The 23,365-nt window shown below is 49.3% G+C and overlaps 1 protein-coding gene across 1 annotated transcript in view; it reads right to left on the reverse strand.

The window, feature by feature from the left end:
* Positions 1–17,924, reverse strand: part of Fads2 (fatty acid desaturase 2) — a 40,539-nt gene extending 22,615 nt beyond the window's left edge. Inside the window, exons 1-4 of the mRNA XM_050137245.1 lie at positions 17,390–17,924; positions 8,090–8,200; positions 4,754–4,951; positions 4,545–4,646 (exon numbers count right to left, since the gene is read on the reverse strand). Coding sequence (XP_049993202.1) covers positions 4,545–4,646; positions 4,754–4,951; positions 8,090–8,200; positions 17,390–17,596 — 618 coding nt within the window. The 5' untranslated portion in view covers positions 17,597–17,924. The remainder of the gene's footprint in view (positions 1–4,544; positions 4,647–4,753; positions 4,952–8,089; positions 8,201–17,389) is intronic.
* Between the last annotated feature and the right edge of the window lie 5,441 nt (positions 17,925–23,365).

Consider the following 23,365-nt stretch of genomic DNA (forward strand, 5'->3'; position numbering starts at 1 on the left):
GTTGAGCACCAAAGACACTCCACTGGGAGCTTGTCTTCTTGGCAGAACTGGCCTTTGGGTTAAGAAAAGCCCATACCTCAACTTCTGACAATGAAACAGGATTGTCTTATCCTGCCAAGACAGGGTAGGATAATTCTAAGAAAGTTCCTTGCCTTTAATAATGGTATGTCAGTTATGTTAGGCCTTAACCAAAGTTGGTTGACTCAACATTGCAAACGAGACTTTGGGTGATTGCCCAGGTAGTCGGTTGTCTCTGTCAATTGTTGCACATTTTGGATATATCTCGTTTGTTAAGTAATATTTATTCCCTTCTCAGATCTTTGACGGAGTTGAAGATTATATAATTGTAGTTACTCTACATTATTTAGACTCCTTGAGATAGAATGTTTCACAAAACTTTTGATTCTCAATATTGTTTGTTATATTTATTATTTGTTATTTTTGTATATAGTTGTATTTGGTTTAGTTCTGTCTTATTTAGACAAAAAGAGATGTAGGGATAAGTCCCGCCCCTTAGGGGGCGTGTTTGCCTTGGGCTAATGTTAGCCTATAAATTTGGCGAGCTTGCTCCCAGACGCTGCTTCTGCTTTCCTGGTCTCCGCAGGAACGGTGGTTCTGTAAGTCTATTTCTCCGTTAAAGCTGTATATATTTTGACAATCTGTCTACATTCGTTTACGTCGTTACACAGGCACCTTTCAGTGGATGAACAAATGAAGGAAACAAGGTATATAGACAACAGAATAGGATTCAACCATGACATTATGACATTTGCAGGAAAGGAACAGAAGTGGAGATCACGTTAAGAGAAATAAGCCTGACTCAGAAAGACAAAAGCCACACATTTTCTCTTAGATATGGACTCTAGATTTAAAGACGAAGACACGAAGGTAGAAGTGAGATCATCTGGGAAGGAGAGGGAACCAGCATGAGGGGAGAAGGCAGCAAGGGGGTGGTAAAGGAGGAATGAGAACAGGTATCTTGTACAATTGGGTGAAAATGTCCTAGTGGAATCCTAAATTTTCAACAAATCGTATAGGCTGAAAAAAAATTAATATAAGTCTACAAAAAATATAAAGGCAGTTGAGTATGGGGGGGGGGAAATCCCAAGTTTTCTCAGGATGGGAATGTATCTCAGTTGATACAGTGCTTGCCTGTCATGAGTCCCTTTCAGTGAACACTGACTGACATCCAGGAGGAGCCAACATTTAGATGGCATCCTAGTCCCACAACACTGGAAGCACAGAAAGGGGACTTATGTATTTATCTGAATGCCACAGGTTGCTATGGCACCAGTTCTTAAGGCCTTCTTCAGAGGTGTGTCACTCAACAAACTTGCCAGGTGGCCCAAGTGAAACACAGGTCTTTTCTGTCCCTTCAGGAGCAGGTGAAACGTTGACCCGTCGATGGCTCTGAGCTTTGGTAGGGTCTGACCATCTGCAAAAAGTCTATTTGCTCCACACAAGTTTCTCACTTGGAGAGTGTTTCAGACACAAACACAGCTCCTGAACACTGACAGCGTGGGTGGTAACAGCGAGGAACAGCCGCGGCCTTTGCAGTGACCTCAGGCCCCCGTAGGCAGCAGGCTTCGAAACCCATCCCAGCAAAAAGCAGCACAGCCGAGTGGGAAAGCTTCCAGGTTTAAGGAGTCGAATGATGCGCTTTCACATCGGAAGCCAAAAGGAACAAAATTCCCAAGAGAAGCATCGGATGGAAAAAGCCCTGACACGAGACACCTAGGAGCAAGGACTGTAAGAAGCTGGCTTCAGCAGACAGTACACGGACCTAGAGACGTCTGTGGAGTGTGGAGTGAGGGGCATTGAGGCCGCGCACACTCCCTCCCTGGACTTGGGACCAGGCACCATATTTCGACTTTTCACGCTAGCAGCCCTGCTTTGGTCTCTCCGATTCTTCACCAGGCAAAGCTCTACTTATCCTTCAGCAGTTCCTCCTCTACGGGACAGAGAAGCAGCATCTGTCTGAGGATTCCAAGTTCTCAGAATAAAGGGCGATTGGTGTCTGCTCCAAGGCAGCTGCTGGACTGGGCCAGGGGCGGGGTGGGGAGTAGGCAGTGGTGAGCCAAGAGGCGACATGCTTATCTGAGGCCAGGCTGTCCTCAGACCTCCTTGGCCTCCTGAGTACTACTAGGACTAGGTCATAGGATGCACACCACACCTCGGCACAAGAACAGCCAGCAGAGCTGGGTCATAGGATCAACAGCCTGGGGCAGAAGTTTTTCTTTTGCCAGTGTGCACTCTGGCAACTGCATCTATAATACGTCCAGAATCTACTTTGGTGCTCATCTTGCTTTCAAGTGAGAAATTCTGAGCTTGAGACACTTAAATAGTTGTAGGTTGGTGGCAGAGCAGTTCCCTACCTAGCATGTGCAAGGCCCTGGGTTCAATCCCCAGCACCACGAAGTTTTTTTCTTAATAAAGGAAAGGCATAGCTGATTTTGTTTTGATAAAAATAAATTACTTCTATTAAAAATAATTTTAACAGACTCTTTTACGTTTTGGCATTCTGAAGTTAAAGGCTTGATCATTTAAAAAATGATATATTAGCCATGCTTGGTAGCATGTGCCTTTAATCCCAGAACTCAGGAGATAGAGGCAGGTGGACTTCCATGAATTTGAGGCCAGTCTGATCTATATGGGGAATAGTAGGTCAATCAGGGCTACATAGTAAGACCATGTCTAAAATAAAGGAGAGAGAGAGAGAGAGAGAGAGAGAGAGAGAGAGAGAGAGAGAGAGAGAGAGAATATCACCACACCCAGTTTATATGGTGCTGGGGATGAAGCCATTGCTTCAAGATGCTCAGAAAGCATTCTACCAACTGAGTTATATTCCCAGCCCCCAGAGTTCCAATTTCAGAAGCAAATGCTCTATAGAGAAGCCAGCCCTCTGCCTTGCCTTTGTCTGATGCAAGAGCTGTGTTTCAAGCTGTCCTTCAAGGACTCCAAGGCCTTGAGGCAGAAAAGGCCCTCAGGACCAGAACCTGGAAATAGGACACAGTCCATCTTTGTTCGTGGCATGGGGAGAACAGGAGCAGTGGGTAAAATGTTTCTTTCCTACACAGAGGAGGATTTTAGGCCACAGTGGACAGTGCAAAATTAAACAAAGGCCTTGTGTGGACACCCTCCTGAGGTTCTGGGAAGAGTCCGGTTCCCAGCCCTTCGAGGCTCAGGGCCAGGCAAACTGCTAGCTGGGGAACAGCTGCGCAGATCATTGCTGGCTCACTCACAATCCAGCCCAATAGCAAAGCAAGAGCGTAGTGGGGTCATGGCCAGAGAGCAGAGATACTTAACCTGGGCACAGGGCTCCTCCGCAGCTGAAGACAGGAGGGCAGAAGTCTTGGGGACCTAGCTTTTCTGAGGAAGCAACGAGATGCTATTGGGATGGACCGACTATGGGAGGCAGTGGGGTTTGCTTGAGAGGGTATGTTATGGTTTGAGCCTGGCACAGCTCCATGAACTTGCAGGCTGAACCCTCAGTCCCATGCCAATGGCACAATTTTAGTAGTCAGGAGGAACCTGAGGAGATGGAAGAAGTAGATCAAGGGAAGGGGACACAACTTTGAAGGCTTGTCTGGTGCCTTTCTTGATCACAGTCTTCTTCCTGCTTGCCTTGAGTTAAGTAGCTTCTACCAGCGGCTTCTGCCTCACCGTGGGCCCAGAATTGACAGAGCTGAGGGCTGTGGAGTGTCACGTCTGAAACCACAAACACTGAAAGAAGTCCTCCCTCTCCTACAGTGGGCATCTTGTTACAGGGATGAGTACAACTGACGAGAAATGATTTCCCAAACAGGCGGCACCTGTCAGATCAGCTCAAGGTCACCGGCAACCTTAGCTTTGTAGACTCAACTCCTCTCCCGCGGGGCACGGCCCCGTCGGGAGCAGAACCAACTCACTGTCTCCATTTTAAACAACTTCAGTCCTTTGGATTGGTTAAGTATTAAACAGTTTGATATCACTCGCTGAGGACTTATCTAAAAATGACAGTAGAGGTGATTTGCAATTCCTGATTTACAACGGCTTTTGATTGTGTGGCAGCCAGCCACAGATCATTAAACAACCAACACCCTGCCTGGCTTTCCATGGCTAAGCAGTGAGGTTTGGTGGACGAGGGGAATTACCTATGTGTCTAACTTGGGATATTTTCCATTCACAGAGAATTGATCTCATAGGGTGATCACCAGGCTGCTGATAGTCCCCTCTACTCTCCAGTCTCCCCCATTTTCAATGTGCGTGCACATGAAGCTACATGTTTGAGGGGAGGCTCCGCGCACGTGGAGGCTGGGCAGTTTTAGGTGGCATCCTCAGAAACACTGTCCACCTCCTCTGAGACAGAGTCTTGCACTGGCTTGGAGCTCAGCATGTAGATCACATCGCCTGGCCAGTGGGTCCTAGGATCCCTCCTGTCTCTGCCTCCCTAGCGCTGGGATTACAAGAGCGCGACACCATAATCGGCATTTTTACATGTGTTCTGGGTATCAAACTCGGGTCTTCCCAGGAGATTTCCTTACCGAGTCATCGCCTCTACTTACCTTTAGGTGGCCAATGACGAACTTGTGGACAATGTGGTTCCATATGGATTTCTTATAGACAGAAAGGTGGCCATAATCGTGTTGCAGCCATCCAGCTTGGGCCTGGGGAAAGAGGGCTGTGAATGTCATTGCAGCATCAGCAAACAGTCACGAGGGATCGGAGGGGGTGGGGATGTTCAGATCGTGGTCAAGAGGGTGTCAGGCCTCACCTGAGAGGTAGTGAGGATAAAGGAGGTGATAAGGGTAGGAATCCAGCCGTTGCCAAAGTGTGAGAGGGTGAGCCAGGCGATGCTTTCCATGACGATGATGTGGCACAGGAGGAGAAAGAAGAACAGGTGGTTGGTTTTGAACAGGTTCATGTCCTCGGCAGTCTTCTTCAGGGCCCGGAAGTCCTCGGTGATCTGGGACTGTTAAGCAAGGACACAGAAAGGAGTCAACCACTAGACCCTCCAGGAAAACAGGCATTCAAGCACAGGACACACCAGAGTTGTGGCAAGCACCTTGAACCTTGTGTGATCCCAGCCACCCAATCCAGCAACAGCCTCCATTCCTAAAGATATGTCGCAGCTGGATAAGAGGCAGAAGAAAAAGTTGGACTCAAAAGCTTGTGCTTTTAATCATACTAAGTGAATTAAGTCAGTTTCAGAAAGACAAATATTTTGTGCTTGCTCAGTTCTCTCGTGGATTTTATAGGTAGATAACATCTTACATGTACAAATGACACTTAGCTAGAAATAAAGCTTTACGGGAACAAGAGGGACTAATAGGGCTGGAACGATGGCTCAGTAGTTAAGAGCACTGGCTGCTCTTCCACAGGACCAGGGTTCGACTCCTGGCATCCAATTGGTGGCTCCCAACTGTCTGTAACTCCAGCCCTAGGGACGTCCAACACCCTCTTCTGGCCTCCAGGGGTACTGCATGCACATGATGACATAAATGCAGCAGAACATTCAAACAGATAAAATCAAAATAAAGGTTTTAAAAAATTAAGAGACTAAAGAAGGTAGAAGGAGAGGTTTGGGAGGGAAGTTGGATATGGGACAACATGCTCCAAGGACACTGTATGTGGGTAAAAATGGCCTCCTATAACCCCGGGTAATAATAATAACAACAATCACCAATAATAAGCAGCTGTATCTCCAAACCAATGTTCTCAGAGGCGTTATTCACAACAGGCAAAAAAACAGAAACAGGAGCTAGAGAAATGGCTCAGTGGTTAAGAGTGTAGCTCTCACAGACGACTGGAGTTCTGTTTCCAGCATCCATGTAGGGCCCCTCACAGCTGCCTGTTCTCACAGCTCCAGGGGATGTGATGCCCTCTTTGGGCCTCTATAGGCATTCACATGTGCATGTGTACACACAAACCACACACACACACGTGCACACACATGTGCGCACACGCACACACACACTTTTTTAAAAGTAGAAAGAATCCAAACATCCAGCAATGAACGAGGAGCTAAGTTCCAGGTATGGCTATCCTTCTGACATTGCAACACGTTATCATCTAAAAAGTCTGTACTTGAGAACTTTTTCTAATTCAAGTTACACACACATACACACACTGTAATGCTTTACATAAGTTTATAATTTTGTGTTAGCCTGCAGGTTGAGTACACATGATTATGTTCTGTACATAGACTGCTCAGCCTTAAAAACAGAAAATTTGGCACATTGCTACAATAAATGAAGTTTATGCCAAATGAAACAGGCCAGTTATAAAAGGACAGATGTTTGCATTAAAATGTTATAATGAAACCTATTATTCTGTACAATCAACATATACTAGTTGCCAGATGTGACAAGCCCACACCTGTAATCCCAGCACTTGAGAGGGGGGCAAAGCAGGAGGATCGGGAGTTCAAGGCTACATCAGACCCTATGTCAAAACAATAAAGAAAACAAAATCAATGAAAATATATACTAATACAACTCTCTTTTGTTGTTGACAGGGTTTCTTTCTGTGTGGCTTTGGAGCCTGTCCTGGAACTCACACAGTAGACCAGGCTGGCCTTGAACTCACAGAGATCCACCTGCCTCTGCCTCCCAAGTGCTGGGATTAAAGGTGTATGCCGCCACCACCCAGTTTACACCAATCCAATTTTGTAAAGGACAAATTACAGCAAGAGGTGCCTGGAGGGGTCAAATGCTTTAGAGACGGTGGAGTGGGGTTTGGCAGGGACTGCGGGGAGTGAGGAGCTGGTGTGACAGTCATAGAATGCCTGGTGGAGACAATGTGAACGTTCTAGAACTGGATGGCGAGGGTAGCTTTACAACAGCGCAGTCGCTCTCCACGCCACTGAACACTATGCCTCAGAAGAGAGCACTTGAGGCTTTCACTACCTGACTCTGTGCAGGTACAGGATGGCTCCTGCTTATGAGCACTGAGGATGCCAGAGAAGCCACAGTGAGTGTGGAGCATAGGGGCCAGGGAGGCAGAGAGTCCTCTATGGAGGACCAACCAAGAATCCAGGTCAGGAAAGAGCCTGTGTCCTGCCAGGCTTTGCTGAGGCCCTGAGGTAGAGGCTAGGAAAGAATCACTCCAGCCCAGAAAGGGAGCAGAAGGGGCCAGCCTGGTCTGGTTTCCCTCAAGAAACTTCTCTGCCCTGGATGGCAGTTGGAGATGCCATCTCCTTAGGACAGGCACAGCTGTTGGTGTCCAGCCCTCTCCTGCTGGCACCAAGGCCACACGTAGTAATGCCTGTTGAAGGGATACTCTGAGATCATCGTGTGCCTCTGAGGACCTGAACCAGCCGACTCTACAAGATGCCAGGCCAATGGGCTCAGGACACAGGGATGGGTCCCCTCAGCCCCACTTAGGGCTAGGAGAAGCCTAGGCACCATAGGGGACTCTAGTAGAGGAAGGTGAGGATTGAGGGGAGAACAAGGAACCCTCAAGGGTTAGGGGAACTCTGAAACATGCTGCTACACACAGTTCCATCACACACGCGTGCCAGGTCAGGTCTATAAGCTGCTTCACCACCCAACACTCAGCTGGTGAGGCCAGGGGAGTTCTTTTTACATACTGTCATTTGAAGTCTGGCACTCAGCAGGGCATCAGACTCAGTGACTGAAGCCCAGCGCTCAGTAGGGCATCTGACTCAGTGACTTAAAGCCCAGCGCTCAGTGGGGCCTCTGACTCAATGACTTAAAGCCCCGCGCTCAGTGGGGCCTCTGACTCAGTGACAAAGGGGTAAATGATGGTTAGTCTTTCTCAAAGTGACTCGTTCCAAACAACCACACTTCATTAGCTGAAATTGTCTCACCATTTCTGCCCTTTCTTACATAGTCGTGTACCAGACCAACACCTGGCAGCTTGGTTGAAACAAGGGGCAAAGAGACCAGCGGGGAAAGAGGGGGGATGCCATTAACTGTCACCCAACCAGAGACTCCCAGGGGACACTCTGAGGTCCTCCCTGACCTACAGTGCTCAGGGTCTCCTGGACAGGCTGGAAGACTCTCCTGTCCCAGCCCTGACAGTGGAGAAAGGACTCTCACCCCTGCCGTTTGTCGGCCTTGTCCCACTCCCACCAAGTCCCACTTACACTCTTGCCACGGTCCAGGCTGGGCTCCTCTGGGGCCAGCTCACCAATCAGCAAGGGCTTCAAGAACTTGCCCACGAAGTCGAGGTCCAGGTGGAAGGCACGAAAGGCATCCTGGAAAGCAGAGAAGCAGCCGGTAAAGCTGAGCCCCAACCCTCTGCAGGAAAGATGATGCCGAGCAGCATCTCCGCCCAGACCCAGTGGTAAGGGCTCACTCCAGACTCAGCCCCCGGACACATTCCCAGTACAGGTCTCCAACAGCAAACAGGAACCATCCTGAGCTTCTGCACTGGCACCAGGCCTGCTGAGCTGGCCAAGGGTCTATGGACAGACAAGACTCCAGGGAGATGTAGCAGGTAGGCACCGGACTCCGAGAAGACAGTCCTGGCCCGCTCCTGTGCTGAGTGTCTTCCACAAAGTACAACACCCACCACTCCGGAGATCTCCTTATCCACATGGTCACAATTACCAGTGAAGGATTAATTCTGGCAACATTAGAAAATGTGCAGAAGAATGAAGGAGACAACTCATCACCATGTGGGAAGTGTTTCTACCAGCTTTTTTTCCACAGACAATACATGACAAAGATCATCTCCACAAAATCAAGCATCTCTCCTGGAGGTGAGTCTGCTCCAGATGATGCCCCAGGGCGTGTAACTGGATGCTCCAGTCTCACAGTTATCCCGCCTCCCACCACTCATTCAAATTGAGGCACTGCAGGATTGAGTTGAACAAGCCATATGGTACCAGGAAAACCAACCAAAGAAACCAACATAGTGAGGCAGGGAGACGTGGACAATGGTCTAAATGGAGACATGATATGAACCACATGACACACATGAACCACAGGCTTTCACTAGAAAGGCTCCTGTTTGGAAGGAAAACAGATGTTACACAAGACTTTTAGGAGGCAGATGTGAAAACAAAAGCGGGCATTGAATTTTTGATCCAGTGGGGATTATTAACTTTTCAAGGCAGGGTTTCGTGACATCCAGGTTGGCCTTTAAGCTCCTATGTATCCAAAGATAACCTTTATCTTCCTGCTTTAATCTCCCAAGTGTTGGGACACAGGCATGTGCCGCGTGCCTGGTTTATGCAATGCTTGGGCCTGAATCCAGCAGCATGCTAGGCAAACAAAGACGAACCTCAGCTCCTGCCTCTCATTATTTCTGCGAATGTGACAGCAGGATTATGATTATCAGATAACATCCTCATGCTTGGGAGAGGATGCTCAAGAACTCGGGGGCACGATATAGAATTCTGCAACATTCTTGCTGCTTTACTTCTAAAATTTCTTTAGATTTATTTATTTTATGTGAATGAGTATCTTGCCTGCATATAGGGATGTATATTATGTGTATTCCTGGAACCCAAGAAAGTCAGAAGAGAGCACTGGATCCCTTGAAACTGGAGTTGCAGAGGGTTGTTAGCTGTGGACGCTGGGAAATGAACCCAGTCCTCTGGAACAGCAGTATTCTTAACCACTGGGCATCTCTCCAGCCTGTTTTACTTCATATTTTTTGTATGTGTTTACTTGTGTGCATACGCAGCAGATGTGGAAGTCAGAGGACAATGTTTGCATTGCCCATTTTCTCCTCCTTCCACCATATGGGTCCCAGGGACTGAACTCAGGTCACCAGGTTTGGAGGCAAGTGCAACTAACTGAAGATTCGTCTTGCCCACCCTGATCGGCTCTTTTGACAGTGTATCACGTGGCACAAACTGGCCTCAAACTTGTGTAGCCAAGGTTAGCCTGAAATCCTTATCCTCTTGCCCTACCTTCTGAGCACTGGGATTAAAGGCACGCACCACCATACCTGGCTTTGATACAACTTAATTTATCTACACATGAGGAGAAAGCAATGGAGTCAAATGTGACTATTGGTGACTCTCGGCTTAGAGGAGGCAGTTTTCTTCAGCTTTCAGCCTCTGCCTTTAGAAAGAGGGCCAAATCAGTAATCCCAGCAAGGCCATCATGTGACCACAAAATAAGATTTTGTTCAAGAGAACAATGAGCAGCATTTAAAAACAAACAAAATAAACCTCCCCGATCTGAAGGGGAAGTCCAGATCAAAACCAAGGGTCTTTCAAAGAGAGAAGCCTGCTCTCAGGAGCCTCAGGCAGGCAGTGAGGAGGGTGGTCCAGTTCTGCTAGCCTCAGGCTTCTCTACAAGAAATAAAAGCAAACAAATAAACAAAAACAAAACTAGACAGACTCTCAAAAAGAAAGACCAGCACGCCAGGCGGTGGTGGCGCCTGCCTTTAATCCCAGCACTCGGGAGGCAGAGGCAGGCGGATCTCTGTGAGTTCGAGACCAGCCTGGTCTACAAGAGCTAGTTCCGGGACAGGCAGCAAAGCTACAGAGAAACCCTGTCTCGAAAGACCAAAAAAGAAAAGAAAAAAGACCAGCAAGAGTTGCCAAGGTCAAGACGTGGGCCTGGGTCCCCTCACAAAAGACAAGAAATCCCCAATAAGATGCCTCTCCACTGGTTGAAAGGTAAAGTTTGGTGGCTAGCAAGTGCCTTCATTCACCTCAGCCCCTCCTGCCCCCACACACCCCCTCCATCCAGGATGCCTCCAGCTATGGGGGCAAATGACAACCCTGTCTTAACCTTGGTTCCTCCTTAGCCATTTGCACAGGGCTCTGGGACAACCTCAGCCCCCTGAAATTAGGTGAGGGACATTAGCCATATGCCAAGAAAGAAGTCAGGGCCTTCAGCGCCTCAAAGCTCCCAGGCAGTGAGGTCCTGAATGCTGGGGAGCGAAGCCAGACTGCAGTCTAGATCACCTGCCTCCAGGAACGCCTCTTACCAGCTCAAAAAAATGAATGCCCCGTGGGACCAGCACACTGTTCTGGCCAGCACAGCAGTCTCTAGAGCACATCAAGTTCCTTCCCACACTCATGCGGGAGCTGGAGCATCTGCTTCAGCGTTACCTGTCAGAAACTCTCCCCAGTGACACATCAGAAAACAGGCTTCTCTGTTTCCTTTCCTTCATACCACGTCAGCGTCACCAACTGAGGGGCTGGGCATTAAGTGCTTGCCACACAAGTGTGAGCACAGGAACCCCCAGCACTCACATTAAATGCAAACTACACCAGCGCTGAGAAGATGGAGACAAGAGATTCCCACAGCAACATCCTACCTCAGTAAATAAAGTGGACAATAATAGCAGAAAAGTACCTGATATCAACTCTGGCCTTCACGAGCACACACACCTCACATGCCTACATATATGTATGTATATTCATACACATACATATGGACATAAACTGCAGATAGGGCTCAGCTGGGACAGTGAATGCCTAGTGTGCACAAGGCCCTGGGTTCAATCCCCAGCAGGGCACAAACTAGATGTGGAAACAGAAGTTTAAGCTGTGGAAACAGAAGTTCAAGCTGCTTTCGGTTACAAGGTGAGTTTGAAGCTAGCCTGAAGTACATGAAATCCTCAAAAAACAAACACACAAAATTGTGTGGCATGCTCACTGTAAAGCCTGTCACCTACAGGAGAAATAGCCACATCTAGCGTTGTGACCGCCACCATACACCTGCTTCACAAGAGAGTTCACAAGGCTTGAAGAACCCCAGGGTCCAGTGGCTGTGAATCCTCTATTCCAGGACGAGTTTCCACCCTGTAGTCCAGGGTAGACTCTGTCCTCTGTCAGTTTTTTTGTTTTGTTTTTGGTTTTTTGTTTGTTTGGTTGGTTGGTTTTTCGAGACAGGGTTTCTCTGTAGCTTTGTAGCCTGTCCTGGAACTAGCTCTTGTAGACCAGGCTGGTCTCGAACTCACAAAGATCCGCCTGCCTCTGCCTCCCGAGTGCTGGGATTAAAGACATGTGCCACCGTCGCCCGGCTGTCGTTTTTTTTTCTCTCTCTCTATAAAACCCAGTAGATACTTCTGAAATATGGGAGCTTTTCTCATCATTTTAGACACTCACACCATCGGGCTGGTCTAGCTGTCATTTCATAAGCTAGGAGCAGAGCCACATGAGTGACGGGAGTCATCGGCCACTGTCCACTGAGAGGCAGATCTTTTTGTAGACATTTGTTTGTGCGGTACTAGGAATGAAACTCAGGCTAAATACGTTACTGAGTGACATCCTAGCCTTTTGGGTCCTGCTTTATTGATGAGACGAGGTCTAGGCTGGTGACCTCACTTGTCCACAGTCATACTCAGGAGTTGGCTGGGCAAAGCCTGGGCTAGGACTGACTGTTGATCCTTCTACTGTTAGGACAAAGTCTTCTTTGGGAACTGATCTCTTCAGACGTCTCTGCTTCAAGGGGCCATAGATGTGCCTTGAACACTATGGTTCCCAACAGCTGACTGGTTAGAGGAAAGTCAAGTTGCAGAGTGGGCCACAGTGCAAGGCAAGACCAGCCAACCCAAATGATGAGTTTGGAACCAGGGTTAGAAGCAGGCTCTCCTTCTCTGACAGGGAGAGAAGCCAAGTCTTTCTAGGAAGTAGGCCAAGACTCTGGGAAGGTGAAAACTCAGGTGCAGAGGAGGTCTGCACGGGCACCTGGTGGGCTCAGAGGCCCAGATCCTTAGGCTCTGCGCTTGCCGATTGTCTGTTCTTCCTCCTTCTGCAGCCATCCAGCTGCCTTCTCTAGGCACAGCCTCTGCCCCTGCCACCTCCGGGAAGAACTCACTGTTCTTGTCCTCACACCCTGCTGAAGCTCCCCAAGCCTGTTTCTGACTGTGCCCAGGCTCTTCTGCACAGGACAGCTATAATACGGTAGCTTTCCACATCCATGAATTGAGTCCTGGATTTGATAAGTACAAGCTCAATAAGTAAGGCACACAGTGTTCTTCGACGACTGTGCAAGGCAGGAGGGACCCTGGAGTTCACAGGCGGAGATTTAAAAAGATGGCAGACACCAGGGATATTGGTTTCTGACTTCCTTTCTGCAGCACATAGGTGCAGGCAGGGCACAAAGTCCACTGGTCTTGTCCCCTCCAAGGAGAAGAGGATGAATAGGTAGGCAGCATGACCAGGGTCCATGAGCCCCTGGTAAGAGAATATTTGCTAACACAGGATGTGTGGACTTCCCTGGCTGCACAAGAAATAAGTTCCCACAGAGACAGAGCGGGTATGGAGGTGTGATGCCATTTCCCCCCTTTTCATGTACGTGTGCGTATGTTTTTGCATGTGTGCATGTACAGACGTGTGCATGCATGTGGAGGCCCAAGGTCAATGTTGAGAATCATCCTCAATTGCTCTTCCACTTTATTCACCAAAGCAGGGCTTTGCAATCAGACTCAAGAGTACATTGGCACGGTTGGTCTCGCCAGCCAGCTTGCTCTGGGGAATCCCATCCCTTCTGCATTCAGAGGCTAGAGTTACAAATCAGCTGCCACCCACACCTGGTATTTATGTGGGTTCTGGGATCCAAGCTTCATTCTCACTATTGGGCAGCAAGCATTTGAACTACTAAGCCATCTCCCCAAATTGTATTTGTATTTTATTAGAACCACTACAAGGGAATGCTGGGGGTGGATATGGAGTCTTCCTCCAACCAAAGGGCTCCTACTCAGCTAAGGAGAAAAGCTGCCCTCCAGGCCTAGAAACTCCCAACTTAGGTTCTCTTTTCTATAGCCTGGCGCTCCTGCCCTCTCTACAGAGGCACAATTCCATTTTCACAAGAGCAATATAGATAGGAAAGGCTGAAAGACGGAACCCACCTGTGGTCCCCTTTGCCTTCCTTTGACTCTAAGAGGTAAGTTAGCAAGGCAGACAGGCCAAAAAGCATAGATGGAGAGGTGAGTGTCTAGACATGGAGCACCTAGGTTCAAGCCCAGCCTGAGAAAGAGAAGAAGAGAGACACAAATCCAGTGGGTGCGGGCCATGTCTGTGAATTATTCATCTTTGCACTGAGGCCCTGCTCATAGCCCAGTTCGGAACCATGGAGACGCTGCTCAATGAATGTTTGATGAACTCTTGCTGAAGATGGAAATGCACACGTGGGACTCATTTTGCACTGACCAGATTCCCAAGAAGCGTGCAAACACTCACATGGGGCATGGGAGACAGCTCTTTGTGCCTACACCAAATCTAAGACAGGAGAAGTTCTGGGGGACCAGCAGGAAATGATCAAAAACATAGAAAGGAGGGGGAAGGAGAGAGCAGAAGGTAAGGCTGGAGGGCTTGGTGCCAGAAGATTCTGGCTAGGGCTGACCACCACCTAAGCTGGGTTTCTGAGACTCAGGACGGCAGCAGGACTGACCACAGGCCAGTGGCAGGGCTGACCTGAGAATTAAATGAGATAATATTCCAATGGGTTTGTGAACTGCAAAAATTACATTGTTTTTAGTCACAGAATCTCACTATGGTACCCAGGCTGGCCTCAAAATTTGGGTTCAGTGATCCTCTTGCTTCAGCCTTCTGAGTAGCTGGGGCTCTGGGCACATGCTACTAAGTGACTTTTTAAAAATGTATCTGTTTTATGTTCGTTGGTGTTTTACCTGCATGTATGTCTGTGTGAGGGTATCAGATCCCCTGGAACTAGAGTTACAGACAGGTGTGAGCAGCCATGTGCTAGGAATTGAACCTGGGACCTATGGAAGAGAAGTCAGTACTCTTAACCACTGAGCCATCTCTCCAGACCCATACTAAGTGACTTTTACTAGAACAAGTGAGGCCAGGGTCTGACTACAGAAGGGCCAAGTGACAAGTGCTCCATCCTTCTAGGGAAGAAGTGAGCACTTCTGAGGTGTTTCCTCAGAAACAGAAAATTTTCCACTGGATACCTAGATTATACTCAATCTGGCTTCCTTGACTTCTGTACTCACTCCCCTTCCATCCCAAGTCAAGATGTCACAGATAGATATCCTCAGGCCTGGGCCAAACCTCAGTGTGTCCTGTCATTCCCCCTCAAGCTCTCCGAAAGAAGGCAAGGTCCCTACAGGCAAAGGGACAGAGCTACTTGCAAAACAGCCTGGAGAGGGATTCCTGCTCCTGAAGTTCCCTTTGAAGATCTCCACATTACCCAAGGCCTTTTTCCAACCTGGTCTCAGACAGTTTAAAAAAGGAAAAAAAAAAAAAAAAAAGAAGAAAAAGAAGAAGGCTGGAGGATGCCAAAGAAAACACCACTGCTTCCCTAGCTCTCCTCCAACTCTGTCTCCAGGGAGTGTGTTTTGTGCCCCCAAAAATCTTAAATAGGAAGACAGTAAACCTTGATGCTGTGGCATCAAATGAGCTTGCTTCAATTTACTTTGTTTCCTTCTCCATTTCTCTAGTTGTCGTGTTCCTTTTGCTTGTCTCTTAGCTTCCCACTGTGTCCATCCGCTGCTCACTGCTGATGACAAGCCGCATCCTCCACCGGGGTGGGGGTGGAGGTAAAGATGGGGCTCTCTCCACCCAATGACACTATGCATGGGACACACCCCATGACCGTATCTGCAGCCTACACTGAGTACCACCTTACCTTTCCAATCGTGGGGTGATTAAGATCCCAGAGACCAGACTCGCAATAAATGAAAATGACACAGAAAACAGTGAGGTCGGCAGCGAACTGCAAGTCAGGTTTTTCGCACGCAGGAGCAAGACATTCAGGTATCTGATGGCTTAGGTCTGAGAACAGACATTTGGAAGAAACCAGGTCAGGGAAAACAAACACACTAAGAACTTCCAAAACAAGGATGAAATATGTCTGATTTCTTAAGTAAACCAGAAAGTTCAAGGCTGTTGTTCGATTGAGCTTCCACACAAGAAAACCTATTTATCTCACGAGACGGAATGAGCAGGTCAAGTCTATCACATTCATCGACTTACTTTTTAGGACGCATTTTGAGGAGAGCCTGGAAAGGGAAAGAGCCTTTTACGTTCACCTACAGAGTCACACACAGACTAGTACCACAAAACAGTGGAAAGACCTCCACCTAGTACGAGCTGGGACTTCTTCTCACTGGGAAACCAAGGTCTTCGGTGTGGAAAGGTCCAAGCTAGGACACTGAAGGAGTATGAAAATCTTACACCCACCTACACTGTGATTAGCATCACCAGTCCCATGCTTAAGCAGGGTTCACAATCAAGGGAAATAGGCTTTAGGTACTGTGAATACGGCCAGTCAAGCCTCAGTCTTGAGAAAGATTGTATCCTGTTCACCAAAGTCTCCAGTCCATTGATTAGTTTAGAGTATGGCTACCTCGGCTGATCTCAAAGAGAAGAGGTGGAAGTTACGAATTGAAACTAACAAACTTGCACAACCAAAGCCCACAAACAGGTCAGCACCCTGGACTTTCAGTGGAACGTGAGTTCTGAGTTTATTCCTCTTCTCGCCTCTTCCCAAGATCTCTCCAGCCTCGATCTTTTCCTCTGCCTTCAGTTCACCACCACTGCCAAAAACACCCTATCTCCCTCCTTGACATGGCTTGTCCTCTTACCCACCCGACCACACAATCCTTGACAGTTGGGGGTGGGGTTCTATAAAAATGGTGAGCTACACAGTAGGTGTGCATAAGAAGGGCAGTCTTGGTTCCAGAGAGGCCCCTGAGATTCCAACGACCTCCAGGAGTGCAAGTAGGAAGGGCGATCCTGACAGGATTTAAAAACAGAGGACTATTGAGTTGAATGTCCGAGAGTAACCCCAGAGGCAGATGGACCTGTTGCTAAGCCAGTCTTGGTGCTACCAAATTCACCTTCTAGACATCCTCTGGACTTGGACTTTGCAAAAGCCAATCCATTCGCCTTCCATCAATTACCCACCCGGTTTCCCAGAAGCCTGGCACTTGGAGTGAGTCGGGATAATCCTCGGGAGCGTGGGAACCTGAGCTACTAGGCAGACTCTGTCGGGCAGCCATTGTGGACTTTCTCAGACAGGAGTCCAAGCAGGAGCGAGTCCTGGCTGGGAACCAGCTTTCCTTCTCCGCCCCCCTGGTCTGGCAGGAGAGACCCACATATGGCTGCCCGCTCTCAGGCGCCTCTCTGGGCGCCCAAGGGTGGCCATTTTCCACATGGGGAGCGCCAAAGCACGAAGGCCGGATCGCCCCCTTGGGAGAGTCCCTGGCTCCGGCTGGACCGGCGCGCGGTATGCACTTGTGAACATGCACCAGGCACAGTTTGCCACTGATGGGACTTCCACAGAGGCGCTAAGGCCGGGGTCCAAAAGGCTTGGCCCAAGTATGGCCAGCTGGCCCAGAGAAGGACGAGTCCGGGCGCAAGATGAGAGCAGCAGGTACACTTTCTTGCCCTCCTGGATGTCCTGCGCTCCATTCACAACTGGAGATCTGTTTGGCGCCCAGGGACCCCGGGTTCCTGACACCGGCCTGCAGAGGACAAGGGTGGCTGGTACCCCCATACCCTTACCGTAGCATCTTCTCCTGAATAGTGTCCGATGACTCTGTGGCCCCCCGGGTGCCGCTGGGACCATTTGGAGACATTGTAGACCTTGCGGTCGATGACGAGCCACCGGTCGGTGCGCAGGTTGTGCTTCTGAATCTCCTCCCAGCGGAAGGTGGGCATCGGAGTCTTGCACTCCGTGCTCCCCTCACCCTGGTTACCTCCCTTCCCCATGCTAACTGTCCGCCCTGATGCCCCGTGCGCTAGGGTCTCAGAGCGCCCGCGGCTGGCTGAGCCAACTGTCCCTCTCCGGGCCACAGAGTGCGGTCGGCGCCCTCCTCGCTTTCGGCTTTTGTCTTCTACTCCTCCTCCCACCGCGCCTCCTCCCCTCGCCTTCGCTCCTCCTCGCCTTCACTGGCTAGTCAGTATCCCTGCCTTCCCTCTGGAGTACCCCAAGCTTCTCAGTGCCCCCCAGCGGTCCCCTTCCTCCGCCTCACCCTCGGCCCGCCTGTTATGGACTTTTGCCTCTGGTGAAAACTCCTGGGTAGCTCAGGGCCTCGACACCTCCTCCACCCCCCAGCCCTCAAGCACCCCTCCCCGCGCCCCGGGCTCTGCATCCTCTAGAGTTCCCCGCCACCCGGGTTTCCACAGTGATCAGCAGAGCGCCTGCACCAATCAGGGCTCGTCGCCCCGCCTGCCATTGGCCCAGGAGGATCTTTCGAAGGCCAGCGGGCTGGAGCCGCGGGTCCCAGGCTCCCCCTCCCTTGCGCCCGCCCGCAAGGAGGCAAGCCCTGCTGGGAGGCCGGCGACGTGTCCGACCTCCTCCCTTCGCTGGCTAGAGTGGGGAAAGCCGGAATAGAGCTCAGTGGAGCTAGGAGGGCGAGCAGGGGCGGAGGCTGGGCTTTTCTTTGCGCGCTTCAAAGCGCGGGCGCCCACAGCCCGCGCTCCGGGGATTTGCACCTGATGCCAGCACAAAGGAGGCACAACGGCTGTGGTGAGCACCGCACGGCCTCCGGCTGGACTGTTAGGTGAAGTCCCTCTGGCTAGCTGGAATTGAGATTCCGGTATTGTCTGCGCGATTCACATTGTCTGTTACTCCTTAGAGAAAGGAGCCTGAAGCGGGTCTCTGTTTAACCAGGGCTCTGAATTTTTTCATTAGACCATTTTAGAAAAGAACCATGGAGCCTCTACTTTCTTCCTCGTGCTAATTGCGGCGGGGTGGCCACTGGGGAGGATGCCAGGATGAACTGGACACCGTTCTTGTCTTGGACTGAGAAAGAGCACACAGCCTGGTTGGAAAACATGAAAACAGTAAAAGCCCACGATTGATTCGGCAGTAGTGTACCGACACTGATACCAAAGGAGTAGGGAGAGGGGCCCTATTCACTAAAGTTTCACCACAATCCAATGAGATTGTTGTAGCTAACTTCAAAATGAAGAGCCCGAGGTTAAGAAAGGTAAAAAAAAGGTCAAAACACACATGGTTAGCTTTGCTTTGCCCCTTCCAGATTTAGGGCTTCCTTGCTCCTCATTACCCTGTTACAAAAGGAAATACTTGTTGTTATGGTTTTGGTCCTTTTAAGAGATATAATCTGCTTTTTATTATAAGGAAGACCTGGGAATGTTATGGTATTGGTCCCTTTAAGAGACAAGCCACGCCCACTCCCTCCCCCATCCGCTGAGGCAGGCTGATCTTCAGCTTCCGGCCTGAGTTCGCGCTCTTTTCCATCTTCCTCTCGGAGAGGCAGCTTCGCTTCTGCCTCTCTCCCCACTTCTCTGCTCCCCCCCCCTTCTCTGTCTCTTTCTCCTCTTCTCTCTCTCTCTCTTTCTCTCTCTCTCTGTCTCCCTCTCTCTCTCTCTGCCCCCCCTTCACCCTTCCTCCTCCATAACCCCCTGAATAAACATTCAACCTCACCCTGCATGTCGTGTCTATCCATGTTTCTGTCTTCTGCCCGCCCGCCATGTGTCTCCCTGCCTGGGACCAGCCACTGCTCAGGGACCAGCAGCCATCTCTGCCTGGGGCCCACTGCCTGCCGCCACATGGCCCGCCACCACCGCTCAGGCCACCGCTCTGGGACTGGCAGCCATTTCTGCCTGGGACTGGCTGCTCCCAGAGCCTGCTGCCTGCCGTCACATGGCCCACCACCACCATTTGGAACCTACAGCATTTCTGCTGCCTACTGCTGCGGGGATCTTGCAGCATTTTTTAAAAAAGAACACTTGTGCAGTGGTTGATGCCATTTCCACAGTTCCTTCCATAGCTCTTCTACTCATCCGGTGCTGGCGTCTATCAGGACCATCCTTTCTTTACTCCACAAATTTCAGACTCAGGGAATGTGAGGCTTGCTCAGCTTAGAGGAGGGGGAAACAGAGGCCCAAACAAAGACCCGCCTAAAAGATAAGAGAGAATGAAGTAGGTGTGGTGGTCCTGTCCAGGACGTCAACAGTCAGAAGCCTGGGGCAAGGCATTATCATGAGTTCAAGTCTGGCCCGGGCTGCAAGGCAGGCTATTGCAACCACAGGGAGACAGGAATATTAATAGGGAGCAAGACTGGCTTTTATGCTTGTTAAAAATTTAATGTAGCCGGGCGGTGGTGGCGCACGCCTTTAATCCCAGCACTGGGGAGGCAGAGGCAGATGGATCTGTGAGTTCGAGACCAGCCTGGTCTACAAGAGCTAGTGCCAGGACAGGCTCCAAAGCTACAGAGAAACCCTGTCTCGAAAAAACTAAAAAAAAAAAAAAAAATTAATGTAATAGAGTCGAGAAAACTTTTTTTCTAAAGATGGATGAAGAGAGAACAAGTGAGGAGGCCCCGAGAATGAGTCACAGTCCACTCCGAATGAAGGCAGAATAAAGGGATACAGGGCTCAGGGAATACAGGGCTGAAGGTGGGGAGAGTTCAAGTTGGGAGCATTCCCTCATGCCAGTGGATAGACCAGGACTCAAGGCTTCAGGTGGGGGCTGTGAAGAGTGCTAGAAATTCATCTGTCAAGGGTGTGCTCAGATCGACCAGATCTGTGGTATGCAAAAAGAATGTCAAGGCTTGGGGCTGTAGCTCAGCCGGAAGAATACTCATCTAACACGCTTTAGGCCCTGACTGAAATTTCCAACGTGGAGGCACACACTTATTATTGTGGGGTAAAGGCGGGTCAATCCAAAGTTTAAGTTTATCCTTGCTACAGATTGAGCTCAAGGCCAACTCTTTGAGGCCCTTTGGAAAAAGGGAGGAAGGAAAGGAGGCCTGAAAAGATGAGTCAGGGGTTAAGCACATATGCTGTGTTTTCAGAGGACCCAAGTTTGATTTCAAGCACCCGTGTTAGCTGGTTGGAGGTGTGCCTATAATTTCTCCCACCTCCAGGAGATTCAACACCCTCTTCTGGCATCCTTGGATACCTGTACACACATGCACACACCCACACATAATTAAAGTAGTTTTTATGTTTTTGTTTTGGGGGGGGAGGAAGGAAGGAAGGAAAGAAGGAAGGAAGGAAGGAAGGAAGGAAGGAAGGAAGGAAGGAAGGAAGGAAGGAAAATCCAGAGGCGGCTTGGGACTGGAAAGGGATGCAGGCAAGTCAAGGGTCAAGGAAAACACAGGGTAAGCTAAAGGATCTTGGGGGAGAGGTCAGGAGGTCTGGGTTAGGCAATGGCTATAGGAGGCTGGTCCCACACCAGATGTGGCCTGACACTCTCTTCTCTGCCTGATTGCCTCTTCTGCTAGGATGGGCTGGTAAAGCTGTTTACTTAGAGATACCAGGATTCCTTACAGTATCCAACCCATGCTAGAACCACCTAGGAGAAGGGGCTATCTCAGATACAGAGACACAGTTCCTTTGGCTTCTGCCTGTGCCTCCGATTCTGGCACCCTGCACTCCCACCAGCACCAAGAAATGCAGCTTGCTGGGACCCCACCAGGGCATCATTGTGATTATTGATCTTTATCAGAAACAAGAGATCAGTTTGGGTGGCAGGGATTCCAGACCCTTGCAGCATGCCAAATGGGTAAAAAACCAGGCCAAATCCTCACATGTGTGGAGACATGCCCTGTAGGGATGGTGCTTTCACATAGGGTGCTCCCTGAGTTTGGTAAAACAGTTTTCCATCTGGCCCTGCATGGAGACCTTGGTAGCTGCTGAAGATGGCTGCTCCATAGTCTAGTTACTCAGGGGGTCAGTGAAAATGGATCACACTGTTCAAACACCCTAAACTTAGAAGGGTATCAAGAGGGAATGCAAGATACAGGTACCTTGTAGTAAAACCAGAAAAAAGAAAACTCAGAAGGGAGAATATTCTAGTGTCTTCCATCTCTTCTTTTTATTGTTGGTCAATACGGCCATCTTTAAAATTGTCTCTCAAGTTGCCTCCTTCTCATGTCCTCGCCTTTAACTCTATTTTTTTTTTCAAGACAGGGTTTCTCTGTGGCTTTGGAGCCTGTCCTGGAACTAGCTCTGTAGACCAGGCTGGTCTCGAACTCACAGAGATCCGCCTGCCTCTGCCTCCCGAGTGCTGGGATTAAAGGCGTGTGCCACCATCGCCCGGCTCCTCGCCTTTAACTCTAAAAGCTCATTTATCACCAGACTTTCGGCATAGTCAGCCCCTTCTTGCTTTATTTCCTATGCCCCGTCATTGCACACTTTCCAGTTCTAAAACACGCTGGGCAGTTTCCCACGACAGTAACAAGCACTGTCAGATCAATCTAAACATGGAAATGGTTTGTTTGCACTCACAGTTTTAAAGGCTTCAAGTCATGGTCTGTTGATCTCACTACTTTGGACCTAGTGCAAGAAAGGTTAGGAAGGGTCCCAGGACTAAGAGATGGCTCAGCCCATAAAGTGCCTGTCACACAAGTATGAGGACATGAGTTCAGATCCCCAGCACTCACTCACAGAGACGCTGGGTGTAATGGTGCATGTTTACAACCCTACTTCCGGGGGTGGGAGCAGAGACACGAAGACCTCCAAAGCTGGCTGGCCAGCAAGTCTAGCCAATGGGTGAGCTCTGGGTTCAGGGAAAAACTCTATCTCAAAAGATAAACTGGACAGCCATAGTAAAGGATACTTGGTGTTTGTACATACGCGTGTGCATCTACGCACATGCACACATACAGCACACATACATAGAAAAGGTTAGGGTCCCAGTGTTTCCTTCAAGGGCACAGCTCCAATAATCAAAAGATGCCACTATTAGCCCCCACCTATTAAAGGTCTCATTGCCTCCCAATAATGCCACATTAGACTTTGAGTTTGAGGTCAGCCTGGACTGCAAGTATTTATCTCAATGCTCGGTATGGTAGCATATACCTTAATCCCAGGACTTAGGAGACAGAAGCCTCCACCCCTCATCAAAGAAGCCTGTCTTTATCACAGATAGAGACCATCACAGAAAACCACAAGTCAACACAATCAACGGATGGAGGAAATCGCAGCCCTAGGGAAGTGGATACATCTTCATCACGGCTCCTACATCTATGGCTCAGGGGACACTGAGGAAAAGGGGGCAGAAAGAGTGTGTGTCAGAACACCAGGAAGCCTGCCGTGAAAGAGTCCATCCTGGAAATGCCTACGCAACAAGACAGGGGCAATGGCAATATCAATAAACACGTTAATGTGGAAGTGGAAATAATACGGACAAAAAACTACAGGCAACTGATAACTGCAGGGAGGGGAGAATTAGCCTTTCCCAGAGATGAGTCCTCTTTTGGCTATCCAGTACAAACTAGTTAACCCTGGAACCACACACACAAACAACAAACACAGACTCATAAGACTGCATTTGTGTATTTATGCATATATATACACATATATATAACAATAATAATTTAAAAGGCTATCAATTGAGCCGGGCGGTGGTGGCACATGCCTTTAATCCCAGTACTCGGGAGGTAGAGGCAGGCAGATCTCTGTGAGTTCGAGGCCAGCCTGGTCTAGAAGAGCTAGTTCCAGGACAGGGACGGGAACCAAAAAGCTACGGAGAAACCCTGTCTCAAAAATAAAATAAAAAATAAA

This window comes from Alexandromys fortis, unplaced genomic scaffold, assembly GCF_014885135.2.
Source record: "Alexandromys fortis isolate MF-2015 unplaced genomic scaffold, M_Fortis_MF-2015_v1.1 scaffold_3, whole genome shotgun sequence".
Lineage (NCBI taxonomy): Eukaryota > Metazoa > Chordata > Mammalia > Rodentia > Cricetidae > Alexandromys > Alexandromys fortis.